Source organism: Engraulis encrasicolus, chromosome 18 (genome assembly GCF_034702125.1).
Source record: "Engraulis encrasicolus isolate BLACKSEA-1 chromosome 18, IST_EnEncr_1.0, whole genome shotgun sequence".
Classification (NCBI taxonomy): domain Eukaryota; kingdom Metazoa; phylum Chordata; class Actinopteri; order Clupeiformes; family Engraulidae; genus Engraulis; species Engraulis encrasicolus.
Genome location: NC_085874.1, coordinates 38,287,987 through 38,310,001, shown reverse-complemented (window position 1 = coordinate 38,310,001; position 22,015 = coordinate 38,287,987). Strand labels below are relative to the sequence as shown.

At 42.2% G+C, this 22,015-nt stretch overlaps 1 protein-coding gene across 1 annotated transcript in view; it reads right to left on the bottom strand.

The window, feature by feature from the left end:
* Nucleotides 1–22,015, bottom strand: part of LOC134469376 (cation channel sperm-associated auxiliary subunit gamma-like) — a 71,208-nt gene that overhangs the window by 10,214 nt on the left and 38,979 nt on the right. Inside the window, exons 11-21 of the mRNA XM_063223598.1 lie at nt 20,569–20,706; nt 19,374–19,421; nt 17,554–17,683; nt 14,641–14,761; nt 8,865–9,029; nt 6,383–6,492; nt 4,880–5,084; nt 4,536–4,598; nt 2,542–2,728; nt 960–1,066; nt 782–862 (exon numbers count right to left, since the gene is read on the bottom strand). Coding sequence (XP_063079668.1) covers nt 782–862; nt 960–1,066; nt 2,542–2,728; nt 4,536–4,598; nt 4,880–5,084; nt 6,383–6,492; nt 8,865–9,029; nt 14,641–14,761; nt 17,554–17,683; nt 19,374–19,421; nt 20,569–20,706 — 1,355 coding nt within the window. The remainder of the gene's footprint in view (nt 1–781; nt 863–959; nt 1,067–2,541; nt 2,729–4,535; nt 4,599–4,879; nt 5,085–6,382; nt 6,493–8,864; nt 9,030–14,640; nt 14,762–17,553; nt 17,684–19,373; nt 19,422–20,568; nt 20,707–22,015) is intronic.

The window sequence follows — 22,015 nt, the reverse complement described above, 5'->3', positions numbered from 1 at the left end:
CTGTGACTCAGCCTCTGTCCAACTCTCCTCCCTGGGGACGATCACTACACTAGCAGGCTTGTTGGGGTACCTACCGGGTGATCCCCCACCTCTAAGTGTCCCGTACTACGATCGGGAGTGATTTTATCTCCCCATAGCGAGAAATGCAGAAGGAAATCGACTGACAGAGTACATTAGGACATGTACTGTATGTGTCCCCAGTTCTCTGAGGGAGATGAGATGAGTGAGGCATCTCTCTGCCTGGTCCTTCTCGGTTAGGGGCTCTTAGGATTGGTTGTGTCATTGGGCTTACATTGCCCACGGGGACCCCGGTTCTAGTCCGACCGGGGTCATTTCCTGGCCCTCCCTCATCTCTCTCTCCCAATCGTTTCCTGTCTGTTCTCCACTGTCCTGTAATAATAAAGGCCAGAGGGCCCCAAAAAATACTTTAAAAAAAAGAGAAAAAAAAAAGGATTGGTTGTGTCAGATAACTCCACGCATGGCCGACCCAGCTTTTATACCCTCCGGTAAACCAGTGGCGGCAGAGTTGCGCAGCTGTTTTGCCTCACAGCTGTGATTACAAAGGTCACTTTGGTAAGTGACAGACAGGAGGGCATTCCCCATAGAGAGAGATGCCTCACTCAATCTCCCTCAGAGAACCGGGAACATATACATGTCCTAAAGTTATGTACTGTGTGTGTGTGTGTGTGTGTGTGTGTGTGTGTGTGTGTGTGTGTGTGTGTGCGTGTGTGCGTGTGTGTGTGTATGTGCGTGTGTTTGTGTGTGTGTGCATCATCATCACCTTGAGTATCACAGTGACAGTTTGTAGGTCCTTTCCTGCCAGGACCTGTCGTCCAAATTTTCCTCTGTCTTGGATGCTCACCTGATCACATATGGGGCAGGCACATGCGTCACACACAAATCACAGTCTATGCACACACACAAAAAATATGCATTGCCAACGTTTATCTCTGACCAACCTGGTGAAGTACAGCAGCATGTTTGTACAATTCTTGCCTATTGACTTCAATATGAACATACTCCCTGCCATAACACTCAACCGAAATCCAGATTACATCGATATTTTCTGAGAAAATGAGAGAAAAAAGTTAACGGATGGACTGAAACAAATCTTCATCAATCATTCACATGAAATGTTTTTTTTTTTTTTTTTAAACCATCAATTCAACTTTAAATCAGTTTTCCGGGCATAACTTGTTAAAACGGCAAACTAAAAGTGTGAATTCTGTGGCCTTTGGTGCGACATTAGTACCTATGTTCCCCAGTCCCATACAAAGACCGGTGAACATACGTAGGACCCTCTTTCTAAAAAAGGGTTCTATGTTCGACACGTTTCCGAGTTTTCAAATTGTACCCTTCCCAAAACCATCCCTAAACCTAACCTGTCAGTAATGCAATCAGGGCTCTGAATTAACACCAGCCAAATGCTGGTAAAATTTCAGTTTGGCCGGTGGAACAGGCCAACTTACTAGCCAATTTGACCCATTAGTGATGTAATGTTTCTGAGTTGTAAATTTGTGCCCTGACCAAAACTATCCATAAACCTAACCTAACCTGTCAGAGGTGCAACAACAATCTGCGCTTTGCCATGCGGCAGCAGTCTACTTGGAAGCAGCGGGGAACATAGAACCCTTTTTGGGTTCTATTTTCTTTGCTGCTTCCAGGTAGACTGCTGCCACATGGCGAGGAGCCCTATCTCACGCCTTTCGTAAATTCTTCACGAAAATAATAGATTAATTTTTGTGGTGCATTCACGTTATTGCCCGCCTTTCGTAAAGTCTTCACGAAAATAATAGATTCATTTTCACGCTGCCTATTCACTTGAATTGCCCCACTGCTGCTATGGTTATCCAAACGTCTGCAGGGGCGGGGAGGGGGTGCTGACAGAACACTGCTGATACACTCGGGACTCACTAATGCAACGCCCTTTCGGTACTTACGCCTTATGTCCCCTAAACCTAAACCTAAACCTAACCCTAACCTTAACCCTACTTAACCCTAAACCTAACCCTAACCCTAACCTTAACCTTAACCCTAACCTTGACCCTAAACCTAACCCTAAATTGCTTGTTTGAAATGTTTGATTACCATGTGACGGTAGGCTACTGAAAGGGCATCAAACTAGTGGGTCGCTAGGCAACAGTCGGGCAATTCAAGTGAATAGGCAGCGTGAAAATTAATCTATTATTTTCGTGAAGACTTTACGAAAGGCGGGCAATAACGTGAATGCACCACGAAAATTAATCTATTTTTTTCGTGAATACTTCACGAAATGAGTGAGATACGGTTGGAGCGAGCGCTGGTTGTTGTTGTTAGGGTTAGGGTTAGACTGCCACTGTGCACAAACTTGACATAAAATACGCATGGCAACCGTTCGCGAAATAAATATGCATGCATCCTGGGCCCCTTGTCAGATACAATGCGCCGGTCCCATACAAATCGGGGAACATAGGACCCAGAGAACATAGGTACACTCCCGAACATAGGGATGAGCCCTGTTAGTATTACTGAGTCAGTATGCACTGTATGTGGTGTATTCACCTCGTGAAGCGTCACTGGGCACTCCTCCACTGATGAAGATGGAGAAGCTGTATGACTCCCCAAGGTCCAGATAGATTTCACGTGGAATGTTGAGGGCTGAGGTGGCATAGTCATACACCCGTGAAACGATATCCATCTCAATGTTAACTTGCAAATTTGCATTGCTGGCCACATAGGAGTAAAAGTCCTGTTGCAAAAGCATACAATTGATACAACTGATGTTAATTACTGATGTTAATTAAATGTTTCTCGGAAATGGCTGTCTTAAGAGTAAAACTAAAACATCACTAATAATAATAATAATAATAATAATAATAATAATAATAATCATAATAATAATCATAACTATATTTTTAAAGCACAATTTCATACAGGACATGCAGCTCAAAGTGCTCAACAGATACACGTAGATAAAATCAGCTAAACCAGCTTAAAATCAGCTGGGTCAACCTTTTCAGTGTATTTCACAATTGAAGTCAGACTGAAATAAAATAACAATCATAAAAAAACTTTACAAAATAGCATTATTGTTTTTGCCTGACTATTGCGACTTCAAAGCTGTGCAAGCTTTGATCTGGCCAACTCGCCATGTATTACAGTAAACTGAATTCTCACACACTGTTAACACATAGCCGGGTATTTTGATAAATGAACATTTTTTTCCTTCCATTTTCCAAAATAACTTTGTTCACAAACAAAATTGATTCTGCATAAATATGCTGTCGAGAGTTCTCATAACTATGCCCCGTCCATGGGTAGCAGTGTAGCTGAAAGGAGAAAACCATCCACGTGTCAGTTTTCCTGTATTTAGGTGCAAATGCGAAACCACTTGGCTTGAGTTTCTGCAAAGAATGATTTTTAAGAGGAAAGATCTCTATGTGTGTGTAAACAAAAGACACAAATAAAGGGAAAAGTCTCAGTTTCTTTAGGTACTCTACTGTATGTGTAAACAATGTTTCAGAGGGCGGGCTTAACCTGCATCCATGAAATGACACTGAGTGCTACTGGAAGCTGTAATCAATACTCTTTCCTTTGATGTATTAGCAGCTGCTAACAGAGCCCAGCGCCACCGATCTATGCATGCAGGTTACACCAAAGATATTTAGTATGGTAGACCAAGCCAGTAAGCTTTTGCAGTTCCTGTTGGGTGCCCAATAGGGGGCGAACGCGGGCAAGTGAAAACCCCATTGACATCCATTGACTTACTGCGAATGCCAACTAGCTGCAGTTCCTCTTTTGTGCCCACTAGGGGGCGAACGCGGGCAAGTGAAAACCCCACTGACATCCACTCACTTGCTTGCGTTGCGAACGCCAACTAGGCTACAGAATCACCAGTGAGTGAACCCCATGGGGCACCTAAGTCACGCCCGTCAACTTCCGATCCATGGGGCTGGAGCTCTCAAAATTTTGAATGCGAGTTAATGGAGCGAGTCAAGCTAAATCCTCATCCCGTTTGGCATGTGCTCCGGATTTCACATATGATGACAGTGAATTTGAAAGGTTTGGATTTGCGTCGTAAGACCACTCATTTTTGACACGCAAGAAACGTTGTTTTAGCTTTTGTGCAAAACTGTGTTAGAGACTACACGTGCGCCTCGCATATCTGACGTGAACCGAGGCACAGCCAACCCTACCGCTGCACCGTGGCTTAAGTGGCTGTACGTCGGACATGCGACGTCTGTTGTGCAGTCCAAATAATTACATATTTCTGCACACACACAACTCAAAAATCGCTTGCCAAGTGAAGTCAACAAGCACACCATTGGTTGTTATTAATTTTGAGGCACAGCATATGTGTGATCGACGGGGAAATGCGAGGTGGGTCGGAAAATAGCTTTGATCAGTCCATTACAGCCCAGTCAAAAGTGTTTGCGTTCCCAGCCCCAGAAGCCGCCCGGAAGGGGTGGAGACTTAGGTGCCCCATTTGCCTGAGACCAAAGTGCTGATTACGAAGAAGCTGAAGAAAACTAGCTGCTACTTCCCGTTCGTCTTACCTCAACATCCATTTTCCCGGCCCAAAACCGAGATACTGGACCTATTGCAGGATCGCCAATATCCTAGAAGTAAATAAAGAAAGTTAATGATAAACTGTATTATTAAGTATACCGAACCTTTTCGTTGCCTTGTAAATGTTTTAAGCTGATGTCCAACAAATAAATAATTCAAACAGTGAAGACCTAAACAGTAATGGTAATTGATTAAAGACAGTTTGGGGAGGGAGGGAAAAAGGTTGTGCATACTACAGCCTACAACTACAGTAACCTGGCTCTCGTGATGAATGTAAAAATTAATCTGGAACTAGGGGGAGGACCGGGAAATGACTTATGAGTAGTACAACCTGCATATATTCAACGTGCAGCTTGAGTATGTGGTGCAGCAGGCCGTGATAGGTGGCCAGAGAGGCTGTGGTGTGCAGCCCCAGGAAGCCTGGCATCAGCGGAGGCCTGGTCCGGTACCGCTTCACACGGGTGTACCTATCTGGCAGGGGCAGGTCCGTCACGTACTCCACTTCAAACGGACAAGGGTTGCCAACGGTGAAGAACCTGCAGGCCAGAGAAAAAGATTGGGGGGTTGGGGGAGAATATGTGAGCAGTTTTTCTTATAGCAGCATGTATAAAAACTAGGGCTATGCAGTTACCTGCAACTGTCAAAGGTACTGTATATCCCTGAAACCACCCAAACCTCAGGGTAGCAAACAAAGCTACTGCCATCTTGACTACCAGTGTTTGTGGCATCCAAGATGTGATCAGTTCATGTACCTATTATAGACCTTAATTATACCTTATATACTGTACCTTAATTTCCCTCTGGGAACCAACAAAGTGACTCTACTCTATTTGAATATAAGTACCCAAGATTTGGTACAAATCTGTCCACTTCTTCAAAATCACACAAAGGACGAACAGCCATCTTGAAAGTGTTGGCCTACAAAATGAAACTGTACGAAATTCCTCTACCTACTGTATAAGAGAAATCCGTCCATCTGTTAAAAATCACACAAAGAAAAAGTTGCCTATGTATAAAGTGTTGGCCTCAAAAGTTAAAGGTGATAGAGATAGGTTGAATATGCTATGAAATCCTTGTTCTGTGATGTGATATGTAGCTAAAAAAATGGTTGGGTCTGTAATGGCTCAGAACATGCATTAAAGGGATACTGTGTTAGATTTTTAGTTGTTTATTTCCAGTATTCATGCTGCCCATTCACTAATGTTACCTTTTTCATTAATATTTACCACCACCATCAAATTCGAAGTATTCATTATGACTGGAAAAATTGCACTTTTCATATATTAAAAGGGGGATCTTCTCCATGGTCCGCCATTTTGAATTTCCAGAAAGCTGCAAAAATGACTGTACGTGGGCCATACTAGAAAATATTAGTTTATTACTTAGTAAACTTTCATGAAAAGGTGAAATTTGGCAATAGGCGGCACAGTTTCAATGAGCAGCATAGTTGCAGTACCTTTTTTGACCATTTCCTGCACAGTGTACCTTTAAAGGCTCTGTGAAAACGCTATGTTACTAGTTCAGGTTAATCACATAACGGCTCTGGCTTGGATATTGGATATGAACATTCCAATTTTCGCCTCACCGCGTAATAGCTCATTACCATAATATTAGCTTGACTATAATCGTTAAAATTAGCTGTGGTCGCTCAGTTCGCTTTGCCCCTGGCGAATTCGCTCTGGTCGGCCACCCTCTATAGAAAAATAATGACTTCCGTCGCTCCGTTAGCGTCGGTCGCTCTTGGTGTGAACAAGGCATTAGCGGATCTCTGACATTTGTGGTGCAATTAGGAGTGATCCTTTTCAACTCTATTTAGGGGACATCTCTATCTTACCCGAATGATAACCCGGTGATGGGTGCACTCCGCACAGAATTGTAGGCATTTATATCTGCAACAGGTATATCTCTTTTCAAAACTTCTCCCGTTGCGTTTATGTACACTACCTGCATAAAAACACACACATATACACTGTATGTACATTGCTCAGAAACAATGTCTACACAGCTGTTGAAAAGTACCATTTTGAACAATATTCCAATAAAACAAAAAAGTTATTTCCAAAGAATGAATAGAGAACGTTTAATGCAACATTGAGCTTACAACAGAAAAGTTAAGTTAAATATAACTTAAAATATAACTTAAATTATACTCATCCCCCCCCCCCCCCCCTCCCACACCCCATTTTTGTGAAATTGTGGGGGTGCAAAAGTGAGTGGACCCCTATGTTAAACCCCTGTAGAGATAGGCCGTAAGGTGAACCTCGAAAAGTCTCCCGCTCCCGACCAAACGTGCTTCAGTTTTGTTGAGGATTTTTAAAAAAGTTTCTCGTTGGTCCCATAGAACTTTTTTAAATTCGCAAGATTTAATGAAGAACTAGTGCTTCCTAGGCATATGTGCATGTTCGGCAGGTTTAATAACACTTTCGCCCGCGAGAGGTGCCACGGTTGAGACGTCATCAGACTGGACCAATGAGAGTCTACTAAGGCTGTAACGATATTGCATCGAATCGAGGGATCGCGGTACGCAGACCCACGAACCCCTATCGCGACCCTTCCTCACAGAATCGTAATGTGCCCTTTTAAAGTTGTTATCCCTCTGTCTAGAACACAATAGTCAACATGCAGGCAAAAGTTCGCATATGCGCTTAAAAAGACAAGTAGAAAAAGGGCGCACATGTGCGAGTAACTCCATTTACCCCTTTCTCTTATGAAATGCTCCGTCCAATCAGCACGTGCATTCATTGTTATCCATTGCCTGAGCAACCTCCGTGAGACGAAAAACGTGGGCAAACATCGGAAGGTGAAGCAGAAATTATCAACAGACCAAGAAGGCTTTTGTAAAGCTATTTTGATTCATGCATGCGCGAAGTAGGCCTAGGCTATGGCGAGTGGAGTTCGACGTTGGAGCAGAGAGAGAGAGAGAGAGAGAGAGAGAGAGAGAGCGTGCGAGATGTTCCGCCTGTCGATATCCATAAACCAGCCTGGAATCGCTAGTAAGGGAGGTGGATTTGGCAACATTATTTCTTCCCCGTGTTACTAGTGATTGTGAAATTACTGCCTGCAGAAAGCATGCTCCATTTCAGCATCTGCATTCATTCTCGCTCTTGACAAAATGTCAAATCACAAAACAAAACAAAAAAAGTGCGCGCACTAACTGAGGTTAATTTCGAGTTTTGATTGTAGGCTACGGGCATGCGCTGATGCACGATCAAAGAAAAGCTACGAAAATATTTAACATCAAAATAGGACATGTTTCCTGAAGACATAGGCTATGACCAGTGTTGTTTTCAGTCAATGATTGGATAATAATTGGATAGGCTTAATGTTTGATAAAGTAAGACAGCTGTCAATGACCATAGGCACCCTGACCCTGACCCTTCTCTCTCTCTCTCTCTCTCTCTCTCTCTCTCTCTCTCTCTCAGGTGATATGATCTTAGCCTATATAAGCCTTTTTCCTTGGTGAACTAATATCCCTTATTTCTCTGTGTTGTATTTTGATGTCAACACCTGGGAACAGGTTGCAGTGGTAGCCTATATCTGCAACATCATTTAGCCTTGTAAACCTACAAAATAAATGTAGGCAGGTAAATACAAGAAATAATTAATTACAGAGTATATATATATATATATTTATTTTTGGGGAGGAAATCGTGGTGCATATCGAACCGTGGGTCATATATCGTCATACAAACCAAATCGTGGGTTGGGTGTATCGTTACAGCCTTAGAGTCTACAATTGTTGGGACAGGAAGAATTTGTCTGTCTGTCTGTTTGTTTGTCAACTCAAAAACATATGAATGGATTTGGACAAAACTTTGTGTAGCTTTTGGAAATGGAAGAAGAAAAGGAACAAGTGATTACATTTTGGTGGTGATCTAGATCACGAACCGGAGCCAGCATTTAAAAAAATATATTTTTCATCATTGTTAGTCTTGAAATCTAGACACTGAATTGCTGGACAGGCTGAATTTTGACATTCCAATTTCTAACTCCGCGAAAAGAAGGCAGAAAGACTTGAATGAAAATAGGGTGTAACAGTCATATGTTCTATAAAACAGCTTCCTTGGTGGAGGTTTGCATTCTCTGAGCACATTTCTAGTTCAAAATGTTACTTTTCAACAGGGGTGTACTCATTATTGCTGAACACTGTATACACACCATTCACATCAACGGTAGCAATGCATTTACATTAGAAATGTAACAGAACATAATTAAATCTAATTTTACTAAATGCAAAATTCATAAAATATGCTGCCTGTTTCACCAACATTAGTTTGTTAAGTAATCAATTTAATTTAATTAACGTTGGTACATACCTCTTGCAGTTTTTTGTTGCTATCCCAATACACAGTCAGCAATTTGTGTCCATATTGATATCTTGAGAATCTGTCCTCGTATTTCGCCATACTGGTGAACAGTGACCAACCATAAGATGGTCTAAGCCGTACAACTCTGTCTAACCCCTCCTGTCCCCACCAAACCTACAGCAAACATGCACAACAAACATTCACACCCTCAAGCAAGGCGAGCATTCATTTTGTGCATTCACACAAACACACACTCAAGTGTGCAATTGTGCACTCTCACAAATACACAATTGCATTACTGCATTCACAGACAAATATGCTACTGTACCTGCCTATTGTATTTTCCAGTGTTCCTTTTCCTGAATAACTAGACATTAACGACAAATTAACGATACACATCTGTATCCGGAATTAGTGGTCTGATTGGTTGTTGGAAAACGCTTACTGATACCTGTGATACCTCTGAAAACTTCTTATCTACAGGGTAGCTGTGGCCTAATGTTTAAGTAGGTGGGCTTTAACCATTGTGTCCTGGAGCGACATATACGCTGCATTTAGGTTCTTGAGATTTGAGCTGCTTTATTAACAATGTGGGTATGTTGGAGCTGAATGAACACATTCTAGTGCAAAATGAGGGTTCTAGCTTTTAAATGCAATTTATTCCATGTTTGTATGTGCTTCGGAGGCTGAGATATTTAGGTTTTAGGGCACCTTTTTCCAAAAAGGGCAGGCTGAAATGGGTTAAATCAGTGGGTTGTAGGTTCAAATCCCACCTTTCAACACCCTACCTCACTCCATGGCTGAAATGCACCAAACAACCCACTTATAAGGACATTGATAAAGGGCTATAATGCATCATAAAGGTTTATAATGATTGACGCTAGGACTGGGCGGTTAATCGAGTTTTACGGTTTCTCGAGAAGTTTTATGAAATCGATTAGTATTTTGACATATCGAATATATCGAGTTTAGGCTGTAAATGCGTAAGATTTCGCCACTCTGATTTCCCTTCTGTGCTGTGGAGCGGTCCGCCCCGCCTCCTCCTGCGTGTGTTTCCCCCCAACAGAGCTGGCTCTCCCCTCCCCCTGCTCCTCCTCCTCCTCCCCCTCCCATAGAGCTCGAAAGTGACGTCACTTCCCCCGATTTCATGGGACCTCAACGGCGTTTTTAGCCGAAAATCGTAGCATGTAATCCAATGGCGGTATTAAAATGGCATTTCGATCCCCTTCGAGTTGTGCCACGAGCTCCATATATGTTGTTTCTGATATTTTTGCTTAATTTTTCGTACGAACCCCCACATTTTTTAGAAAGCTGTGTTTCTTCACATTTTTCATGCCGACGGTCTCGGAACAAAACATTGATACTTCTGCATGAATAATCTTTATCTATCATCTTAAAACAGCATATTTGTAGCCCAGTGCATATCATGACTGAGATCAGAAGATATTTACTCGCTTCCACGTTGTTAGATGGTCAGCTTAGGTCCCGTGAAACGCGGAACTAAGGGGCGGGACTTTCGAGCTCTATTGCGTGTAGCGGCGTGTGTTTGTGTTGATAAACTCTTTCAACATGGCGGCGCCCACAGAAGAAGCCGAAACAGCAGAATTTGTTCCAAAGAAAAGGACGAACGGCTCAATAATATGGCGTTATTTCGGATTTAGAGCCTCTGATGTGGAGCATGTCTATAAGAGGCTTTGTGCGTTGGTCCGTCCGTTCGTGACGCTTTTTGTCAGACATCTTTGTCCCATACAACCAGAGTGGGGTAAACAGGCTGTGCTAACACAGCCGTGATGCGTTTCCCAATCATTGGAAACCACTTCGAAATGATAATAAACAACTAAAATATGATTTAAGTGCTTCTAGAAAGTTACCGCTGTTTTTATAAGTGCATACAGTGACACTAATAAGCGTTTATTACTGCCGTTTTCTCTGTTTATCACCGCTGCATACTGACGAGGCACCCCTCGCTTCACAAATAGTGCCGTCTAGGAACAAAGACCGGTTTATTTTCGTTCCGCCTGGAAGCGGTCCGGAGCAATGGGCCTGACTCCTGTCTGACTCTAGCCTGGGAACTCCCATACTGCCTTTAGTTCTACACAATCGTTTGTGATTAGGTCTGGTGTTAACCAGGCAAGTCTGACTCTAGTCTAGCCTTTGATCTCACATGGTTTAAGCATTTTGATGCTTTGTTATATTTTTTATTTTTGTACATATTATCTTCCTTAAAATAACAAACAGAACAAAAAATGACATTGTAATTTCAACATTGAACATCTTTTGGCTAGATAGCCACCGAGCTTTTTTAAAAAAAGGTTTTTTTTTCCCTTGCATAGATATCGAGATATATATCGTATATCGAGATATAGCAGACACTAATCGAGATTATTGTTTTTCTCAATATCGCCCAGCCCTAATTGACGCAAGCATTCACAAATACATACATGACTAGACTTACAGTATATGGAGCTATTATAGGCAGTTTAAACTATTATAATGTTATGTAACAGTATGAAGGTACGTTATTGTATATGCATTATGGAGCTCCAGTGGCCTATTAATGGGCCACAATGTAGGATGACGTCGTTTGTGCAGTGCCCGTGGCATGCCTGTCTCAAAATCTCCACAGTCATGACAAAAGGCTGCGTAAATAAACTCACGGTGAGAATGTTTTTCATCACGGAATCAGGGCTCTAAATTAACGCACGCCAACACGCCAAATGCGGGTGAAAAATAATTTTGGCTGGTAGAAAAAATCATCCACTAGCCAAATTGGCCGGTAGCGCGCGCCCGACTGAACGTTAAACAGCTGCCCGCACAGATCTGTAGCTGCCGTCTGATGAACGTTAAAACGTCGCCTACATTACCCATGAACATTAGTCCTACAGTCATGATGTAGCCCACACCCATTGGCTGACCGTTAATCACAATAAGGCAGCCTCACATCCATTGGCTGCGTGTTTGATACCCGCGCGCTGGAACTAGTGTTGATAAAATGTTCAATGAGCGGACTAGCGCCGATTACTTTGGTTTTGTAGGTTTTGGTCAGATGAAAAATAATGTGGCAGTGGTTAAAGCACGGTTATGTGTCTATGAATGCAAGTAATAGCAGCGTAACTGTTGTGACGGTGAAATAGAGTATCGGTGGAGCGAAAACGGCGTGAGGAGTGGAGGGACAGGACAGCTGACAGCCGTCCGATATTTGCGAGGTCCTCGCAACTACAAACGATGGAGTTGTCGTTTCCTAATAACGCCCACGCCATCGCAAAGACCCTGCACAAGTTTGACATGGATATACGAGTAAGTGAAAAAAAAAGATAACAAAAACTAGCGAAGAAAGTAACAAAGTAAGCATGGTGTCCGTGGTGTTATTGGATATCTAGTTGACATAGCGTAACGGTAATTGTCATTCCAAGCGCATCGTAAGTAAAGCTAATATTAATTTGACCTGGAGGAACTTGAAGGTGTCACGCAGCAGCAGCATAAACACACAATGCAGACATCATTCACGCACTGTGTAGGTGTGTGTATGTGTGTGTTTGTGCGCGCGCGGGTGTCTCCTGTCCTCCTCTCCGTCTCCTTCTCCTCCCTTCATCTCTTTTCCCCTTCACCTGTCTTCTGTGCATTGTCCATGGTATTTGGCCCACTGTGTGTGAAGTGATGCTGTGTAGGGGATATGTGGTTTTGCAGTGTTTGGTTGTGTGTGTTTGGCTAGTGTATATTGAAAGTCTGGTATGTGTGTGACATTAGTGTTGAAGGCATGCTGTGTTTGTGTGAGTTGTAGGCCTATACTGTTTGAGGTTTGGGTGATGGTGTGTGAGGTAATAGGCTAGTGTTTGGCTGTCTGAGCAGTATATGGAAATGGAATGAAAAATAATTAAATGCAGGTAATAAAAATATAATTACTAAATAATTATAGAATAGACTGAATTATATTGAGTATAATATTTATATTGTTTATCTGTGTTGAGGACATAGCCTAGTTTAATAAAATAATTAACGCATGGTTTATTTTGGTGAGAAAAAAATGGCTAGTTGACCTTCCATTTGGCTAGTAAGAAAAAATGTCTACTAGCCAAATTGGCTGGTGGTGGAAAAAGTTAATTTAGAGCCCTGCACGGAATGCCAGCAGTTGATACAAATAGGAAAACACTATGTAAAGCGATTTTTCGTATGAGTGTCCCATGACACTAGAAGCGGACCACCCTGTCAAAAATTGTATTTGGGGTTTTCTGACAGTGGACCGTGGAAGTGGTCACGAGAGTCACCGTTCACCTACTAATAACTCAAATAAGCGCCGGATGACTCGGGACAGTGATTAATTAACTTTTAAAGTGATGAAGTGTTTGTTATACAGCTTTAAATAGTAGATATTATCCTAATTGTTCTTCATGATAAGGAGGGCCACATTTTTTCTTTGCCACCAACAGAGGGCCACATGAGCACGGATATGACTGCAACTCAGAGTTCGAGGTGCAGTTGGTTGCTCATTGACTGCAGATGTTGTTTGGAAGGAGTAGGAATGTTCTCTATTGGCCAAAAGTAAAATTACGGATTCATTTAGTAGTGGTTGAAAAAAAATCAGGTCATTATTTAGTATTTAGTATGCTTGCGAGCTAGTATGCTAGTGGTCAAGCATACTAATTGTTCTCCGACAGTTTATTCTTAATTTATTATGCTTGCTCCTAGCACACACATACAGCCATGTTGAATTAGATTTATCTCTCTCTCTCTCTCTCTCTGTCACACACACACACACACACACACACACACACACACACACACACACACACACTCTCTCTCTCTCTCTCTCTCTCTCTCTCTCGTGTTTGTGCATGTGTAGGGCAGCAGTGTGTGTGGGAGCCGCAAGCATACTAGTAGCATTTTCTCTATTTTCTCAGAAATGCAGTCTAGTTTTATCTACGGGCCGAGCCGAGTGAGGAGGGGGCCCACATGTGGCCTCTGGGCCTCTAGTTGGCTTTTGAACTCTTACGGTACATGCACACCAAGATAGTCGCGTTCGCTTAACGTGTCCGGGAGCATTGCGAGTCCGAGAGGCTTGCGGGCTTCCTTTCACACTGCACAGTCAGCGTCCACGTTCTATCCGCGGGCAGCAGCCATTCATTTTCAATGGAAGCCGCTCATTGAACGCAGGCGTCCGCGCAGGAAAATAGACTCGAGTTCTATTTTCAAGGAGCTTCGCGGACATGTCCGGTCAGACCGGACATGCGCCGCGCTTACACCGCGCTCCTGTGTGTAAGGCATGATCTGTTTGATCTGTGTGACACTGGACAAGTTCAGTGGACGTTAAGTGGACGTCCGCGCTTGTGGTGTGTATGCACCTTTACTGTCTGTACACAGATGTGACGTCATTGGGCTGCATGCGCAATGTTGGAACCAGGGCCCTAAATTAACTTTTTTCACTACCAGCCAAAATGGCTAACATATGTTAATCTTACTAGCCAAATACATACTCACCAATAGGTCAAAGTGGCTGATACTGTAAGTTGTTCTTATCTACCAGCCAAACTGAAATTTCGCCAGTATTTAGCCGATTGGCTGGTGTTAATTTAGAGCCCTGGTTGGAATCAACCATGTACCGTACGTTTGTAAAAAAAATATATATCTGCCAAATGTAATGAATACAATAAACCGAGGAAAAGCAATACATAGTATGCTTCACCTAAGAGGCAAGCTTACTTCTTGCATTTTTTTTTCTGAAAGAAAAGGAAAATGGATATGTGTGAAAATGGAAAATGGATACAACAGACAGAATCGTAAGTCTGACCTCATAAAGGGTAGCTGTGACAAACACAAACTCTCCATGGTATGAAAAACTGAAGTCCATGATCGGGTACTGTAAATTTTCAAGGCCACGCAGAAACATGAATGTGCGTCCTTCGTCTAACCTAGGGATCACAGAAAAACATATATAATTATTATTTTTTTAAACGTGCATAAACCCTACATCAAAATTGTGACCTGTAACTACACTGTACTGCGAATGAACAATGTCCTTTTTAAAAGATTAAAGGAACACAAATACCTATACACAAATAGAAAAATATGTATTACAAAAAGGTTGCATTTAAAATCCCTCTCAATGCAAGATAACAATCAACCAGTGCAACTAATAGGATGACGTGAAAGGATTCACTGAACTGCGACTGGTAAAACTAACAGTACCTAAACAGTTATTTACTGCCAGCGGGTGAAGCATGGGCACAATAGAGTGTGTGTGTGTGTGTGTGTGTGTGTGTGTGTGTGTGTGTGTGTGTGTGTGTGTGTGTGTAGATGTACTGTACATAATGATAAAAGCTGGGACTTGGGCCTGCATTTTAGTGCAAGCATTTCAGAGATGCAGGGCCGTAGCCTTAGCTTTTTCACTAGGAGAACAGGAGATCCAGGAGAATAAAAATCTTTAAGGGAGCACTGTAACATTTGCATTCGGTGTGTGTGTGTGTGTGTGTGTGTGTGTGTGTGTGTGTGTGTGTGTGTGTGTGTGTGTGTGTGTGTGTAGGGAGATATGAGTTGTAACTCAAACTCGGAACATACACTATATTACCAAAGTATTCAATCACCAATCCAAATGACAAGCAGGTGTCATAAAGGGCTGTAGCGATATTGTATCAAACCGAGAAATAGTGATAAGCAGTCACAATGCTGTATCGTGATGCAAGGCAGTATCGTGATACACCCTTTCAATGTTCTTTTACCCTTCATTCCAGAAAACAACCACATGATATGATGTGATGGTGCTTCCAAACTTCAAATCAAAATCATTATTATTTTTAAACTTTTTCAAAATTTCTAGTAGCCTCTTGTAACTTAATCTACCTATGAACAATCATCAAAAAGATATATTAAAAAAATCGTGGGGTGTATCCAACCGTAGGTCAAAAGTCGCGATACAAACCGAATCGTGTTTTGGCAGGGGGTGTCTTGGCATGGCCACAGATGTATAAAATCGTAGAAAAGATGAAAGGCCCGAAACGTCACTATATTAAAATAAGAGAAACTGTAGCTTGGTGTGGGGACTTTTTTTCCAGTTTTCAAGTAACTTTGCTAGTCCTGCACCCACAACTTTTTTGAGACGAGTGTGCGTGTATTTTCTTTGTTTCTCAGCCACAAAGTGATCGGCCACTTAAACTGATGGAGACGGGTCAGCGACTGCTGAGGGTGGAGAGAGAGGTCACAGACTTTCTGCACAGTCAATTGTCACAGAGCTCCAAAAACGTCATGTGATCTCAAGATTAGCCCAAGTGCAGTATGCATAGAGCTTCATGGAATGGTATACATCACCAAGTGCATTAGCCTGATAAACCAGCCTAAATGTGAGACTGGATGTGTAATTTAGTCTGGCCCCAATGAACGATACCTCCGAAGATTGTTGATGAGAACAACCCGTTGTTTTTCAAACCGATCTTTCTCGTTGATGTGCTTTCCCAACGTTGCGAGCTTCGTCGTCACTCCCTCAAAACCCTGCCCGCTTTGATTCAAAACAAATTCAAAACAAATCTCTGCGTTGTGATTGGTTCGCCAGATTCAGGGCAATGTGTTCAAAATGTTTGAGCGATCCAAGGCCCGACCCCATAGAGGTAGAAAATAACACTAGAGAGGACACAGCAATTTGCGACAGCACTGGGAAATGGCAGATGGAGCTTCCCAACTTCCGTAGGTAGTGTAGGTACCTTCAGGCAATGCAAGTCAAGTGGAGAACACGCCCACCCCTGTCAAAAAATTGACTAAAACTGTGTGAATATGAAGTAACACATTAAACAAAGACCAGATTTGAAATGTCAGGCTAAATATCTACTTAAATCATATGAGTCGATAAAATACATTTAAAAATCAAATAATATCTTTTATGAACATAGCTAGCAACACACTTCAACTATTGTCCTTGTATAGTGTGTTGATGGACATTTTCAAATGATTAAGCCATTTTTGACAGAGGTGAGCCTCGTTCTCCGTTAATTTCCATTTCTCTGATCTACCTACAGATAATGGCCGCTACAGATTGCCGTAAAAAGGGGGGCGGGGTCACCTCTAGTGTTATTTTCTACCTCTATGCCCGACCCACTCGCAGCCGAAAAATGTCGGCGTCAAGCGGGTGGCACTGGTTTACTAGGCTACAAGTGCATGCCACCACTGGACACTGGAGCAGTGGAGACACGTTCTCTGGAGCGACGAATCTCGCTTTTCCATCTGGCCTTCTCGACTATCACGAAGAATGGTCAAAAATTCTTATATTGACAAAGTTTTTCGTGAGAGCCTGCACACCTCGAAGGTTTCTTTTTTAGCAGGTGCAGCTTTTCAAGGTACTTCAGTCTTCAGTTCACACAAGGAAGAGCGCGACACTGCTTCTTCACAGTGCACCAAAGAAAAAAGAAAAAAAGTGGTGAACTGTGAAGAAGCAGTGTCGCGCTCTTCCTTGTGTGAACTGAAGACAAAAATTCTTATAAACACACTCCTCAACCTTGTGGACAGCCTTCCTAAAAGAGTTGAAGCTGTTCACAGACATGTTCAGACATCATATTGAACCCTATGGGCTAGGAATGGGATAGCACTTAAGTTCATATGTGAGTCTAGGCAGGTAAGGTTAGCGAATACTTCTGGTAATACAGTGTATGCATTTCAAACAAATAGCAACTGGCTATAACAACTATGTTTTAATGAAGTGTCTAATGAAGGGACTTACGAGCAGACGAGGACGGTTCCCCAGAAGTAGATTATTTGACTGTAAGGGCTGTATGCCACACCATGTATGAACACCGGCTGATTAGAGTCAGGTGCATAACCATCATCAAGTATAAATGAATTCGAACTGGCTAAACAACAAAAACGCACAAAAACATACACACAGCCAAATTAAACTACCAATAATATCTGACTTACTGACCCCTAGCTGATCACTAGGCAGGATTTTCTATTTTTTAATATCAAATTACCTCTACAACCAATGTTTAAATGAATCATTAAATTAATCAAAAATGTGTGAACAGTGACTTTCCCTATCGCTGGTGCTCGCCAACATGACTGTCTGGAAATCTACTCTGATATAACTCAATATTTTTCCATCCAAGAGCACCAAATGTGAATGTCTACAGCAATATGTAAAGTCAGATTTTCGTACGTGGCAAATTGTTTGTGATGCTCAGTCAGGTTCGTTAGCCAAAAGTTCCAATATATGGCAGCGGAACGCAAAAGTCGTCAGGAGAGTAATCTTTTGCATATTAATTTACTCATTACTTAACCCTTTAGAGCCCAGGAAAATTAGGGGGGCAACTGCCATTCCGACATACCACCATTCCGACATTGACGTTTAATTGTCGGAATGGCGGTATCTTTTTTCCATGAAACGTCCAGCCATTTCGACACCCCCCTTGGAGCACGATTTACGCAGATTTCAGCACCACATGCGTGGAGAGCTCCGGACATGCCGAAGGTGTATGCTCGCTCCCCTAAAAGCAACTTGGTCTCGGTATGGCGGTATAAAAAAGTGTCGGAATGGCGGTATGTCGGAATGGCGGTATGTCTGAATGGCGGTGTTTGTCGGAATGGCGGTATGTCTGAATGGCGGTATGTAACCTGAAAATTATAGAATGCTGCTGCTGTTGTCCGATAATTCAAAGAAAAAATGACAATTTTGACCATATGTTAAATAATGAGCAATAACCTGAAAAGTAACAAAAAGTGTCAATTACAAGTAATTTTCAAATTACAGCTGGGAAAATATTCTTTAAAAGGATATAACATCTTCTCTATCGATCGATCGATCGATCGATCTATCTATCTATCTATCTATCTATCTATCTATCTATCTATCTATCTATCTATCTATCTATCTATCTATCTATCTATCTATCTGTCACATGTGTAAAATTTTGATTTCTTTTTAATGTTTGATGTGCCATTTTTACATGGATTGGGTTGCAGTGCTTTGAGTTTTGTTTGCCGTTCTATGTGCAGTGTCTAACCCCAGGTGCTTCTAATGCCACCTGATAACTACTTTCTATTAGACTAATCGAGCTCCACCTATCGTGGTGAGTTGTGAGTTCTGACTTGATTGAGGACAGGTGTGTGCGGGGAGCATGTCTGTCTATTTATTCCCCAATAGGCACTGATCACTGTAGAGCAAAGGGGCAGAATGTGAACGGGCCGGTGAGGTGAGAGCAGCGCTTTGAGGAGGGAACAGACAAAACCGGGTGCAGACCATGTTTGAGGATTTTGTCCGCGACAGAAGACCACGGCGAGAGACCCGTTCAGGTCCCCGGTTGCCGTAGTGGAGATTCAGCGCACACCACATCCCCGGGCCTCAGGTTATGCCTGTGCCCGGCCCCGGACTGAAGTAAGTGGTTACGGCTATTGTCAATACCTTACGGCCGTCAATGGCCGTTATGGGCTCTAGAGGGTTAATTGACTAATTCAAGCATTGGCTGTGAAGTAAGACGATTAACTTGAAAATCCTGCCTAGCGCTCATTTAAAACAAGACGACACACTGCAGACTTGTTGCTTACCTATAGGGACAAACTGGGGCATACGGCCTTGGAGATGGAACATGTTATCTAGAAAGACAAAGTATGTCAAGGTTACCAACAGAGCCATAGACTTACGCTTGTGTCATATTTCAGAACACAGTATTGTTGACTCTACATACATTTGGGGGTGCTGAGTAGTTTTGCCAGATGGAAAATGCTGAACTATCCTACCAAAAATATCAAAATGATCATTTTTGGGAGCACAAGAACCAAATGATTGCTTCAGGGCAACTGAATGAACTGAATGAAAACTCTGAAATTATTATGTTTTGTATGTTAATACAAAATTAAGTTATTAATTATTGTGTTTTTTTGATCGTACAGAAGACAAAATGGATAAAATTATAGTACAAATGTGATAATTATCGTACATCTGGCAACACTGGTGCTTAGACACCATACTATAAACCCTGGTTTCAGTCTGACCATGACCCGTCTCTCCCCCACTTGCTTCCCGTCACCCATCAATACATTTTACAGAAATAGGTTTTGATTGGTGCAGGAGGACCTTGTATACATGGGTTTCACCGTTTGTAAACAATCCCAGTCTTGTTAGAAACGGCTGTAATTCAAAAAATACGCCCATGTGGTTGGCTGCTTAGCATCTTGCCCCTCCTCACAGCGGGAATGTTTGTAAACAGGAGACCTACTGTATGTATACATTTGTATGCATTTCTCAATTACTGCAATAACATGCTGATCAGGTTTAAAATGGAATAATGGCTGCATTCCAATTGCCTGAGACGTGTAAGCCTCACTATTCATTTTGAATACCAATGAGGCATGCAAATTATTGATTAATTAATAAATGAATTGTTGATTCACTGATTCTATCGATCAAATTTTTGCCAAACATTTTGGAAAGAGAGAGTTGAGCTACTGGTAAACATTGATTCTGTTTCCCTGGATTTTACATATGATGGCAGGGAAATTTAAAGATTAAGTTTGGCATGGGAAAACCAGCAGGCAGCTGGTCATGCATTGGAAAAGAGACACACACACACACACACACACACACACACACACACACACACACACACACACACACACACACACACACACACACACACAACAAAACAAATATTATCATCAAGATGTTAACATCTAGCATTAACCAGGGGGTCAGATTTCCATCCCTCATTGCTCTTGTAACCAATCCCCAACCTCCACCCACCTTTGTAAAACACTACATAGGTTATCCAATTATTGGAACTCAAAACCAGGTCCACCACCACAATGTCCGAGTTTTCTATGTCCCCACGTTGGCACACGGTTTTGATTACACAGTCTAGGAATGCACCTTGGTATGCACCTGGAAAAGACAAGGCAAGGTAATTTGTTAATGTAACGGCATTCCTGTAAAACGGGCAAAAACCAGCAGAATTAAATAATCCCCAGTGTATTGGTAAATGCGAGCTCAGTTAACTATAAAAAAAATAGGCTACACGTAAGCCATGGCTTATACAATATCTTACAGTAGGATGTATTTTATGCAAATTTCTGTTTGTTTAGATCCTGGCAGTTTCCACATCCCAGCAACAATATGTATTTTTAATAGTGCTACAATGATAACTGTATACAATTCTTACATTTTTGAACCAAACCAATTTTCAGCGCTCCCAGGGTTTCTTAAAATGGCCGCTACATACATTTCTGGTCATCACTTCCACAAAAGAGATCAGAAACTACATTTACATTGCTCTTGGTCTGACTAAATCAATACGCCATTCTCGTTACTCTTATACCCGGACTGAATCCAGCGGCTTGTTCTACGGCAGTACCTGACCTAGTGCAGTAGATTTTCAATATGGTACACCATGATAATGCCAGGCATACACTGTGCGATTTGTGATTTTGCCACGATTTGGGCCGAATTCTTGCTCAATCGGAGGTCAATCGTGAGTCTTGCATCGTGTACAGCTTGCAATGTGCAGTCGTAGGGTCGCAAGAAAATCAAAACTGTTTGAAATCCTGATTATCCCTCGTGTGTAAATCACATAGGTGAAGCAGTGCTACGACCCAATTTGACAACATGCACAAATTGACGGGGCAGTGGGATTCACTGTTGAGCGCCTCCTCGTCTCCAACTCAGGTGCGCATTTCCCCTCCTCGTTTTTTTCATCTGCTGTCCCAGGAACAAGCCTGTTGTGTCGCACAGTGTGAGCATTCTGCTCGCATCCGACTGTTGGCTCGTATAGTGTGAGGACGCTAGTCATGAGATGTGAACTTTTTAAAACGTGCATTTCCCTCATGCAGCGTGAGCAGGAGCTTAGCCCCTTAATGCGCGCCGTACCTTCAGTGGCACGCTGTAATAGTCGTTGAAATGTAACTACCATAGCACTACAATACTATGACACAACACAGGCTTTTTAGTAATGCACCACAACTTGGTCATTACCATACTGGTAACAACAAATGTATAAAGCCGTGTCTTAAGGGGTTAATAAAAAATACAAAACTCAAATCTCAAGAGCCTGAATGCAGCATCTACAGGGGTTGGACAAAATAACGGAGACACCTGTCATTTTAGTGTGGGAAGTCTCATGGCTCAAGTGGACCAGCCTGTTGGCCAATCTTCATTAATTGCACATTGCACCAGTAAAGTGAAGTGTGAAGGTTCA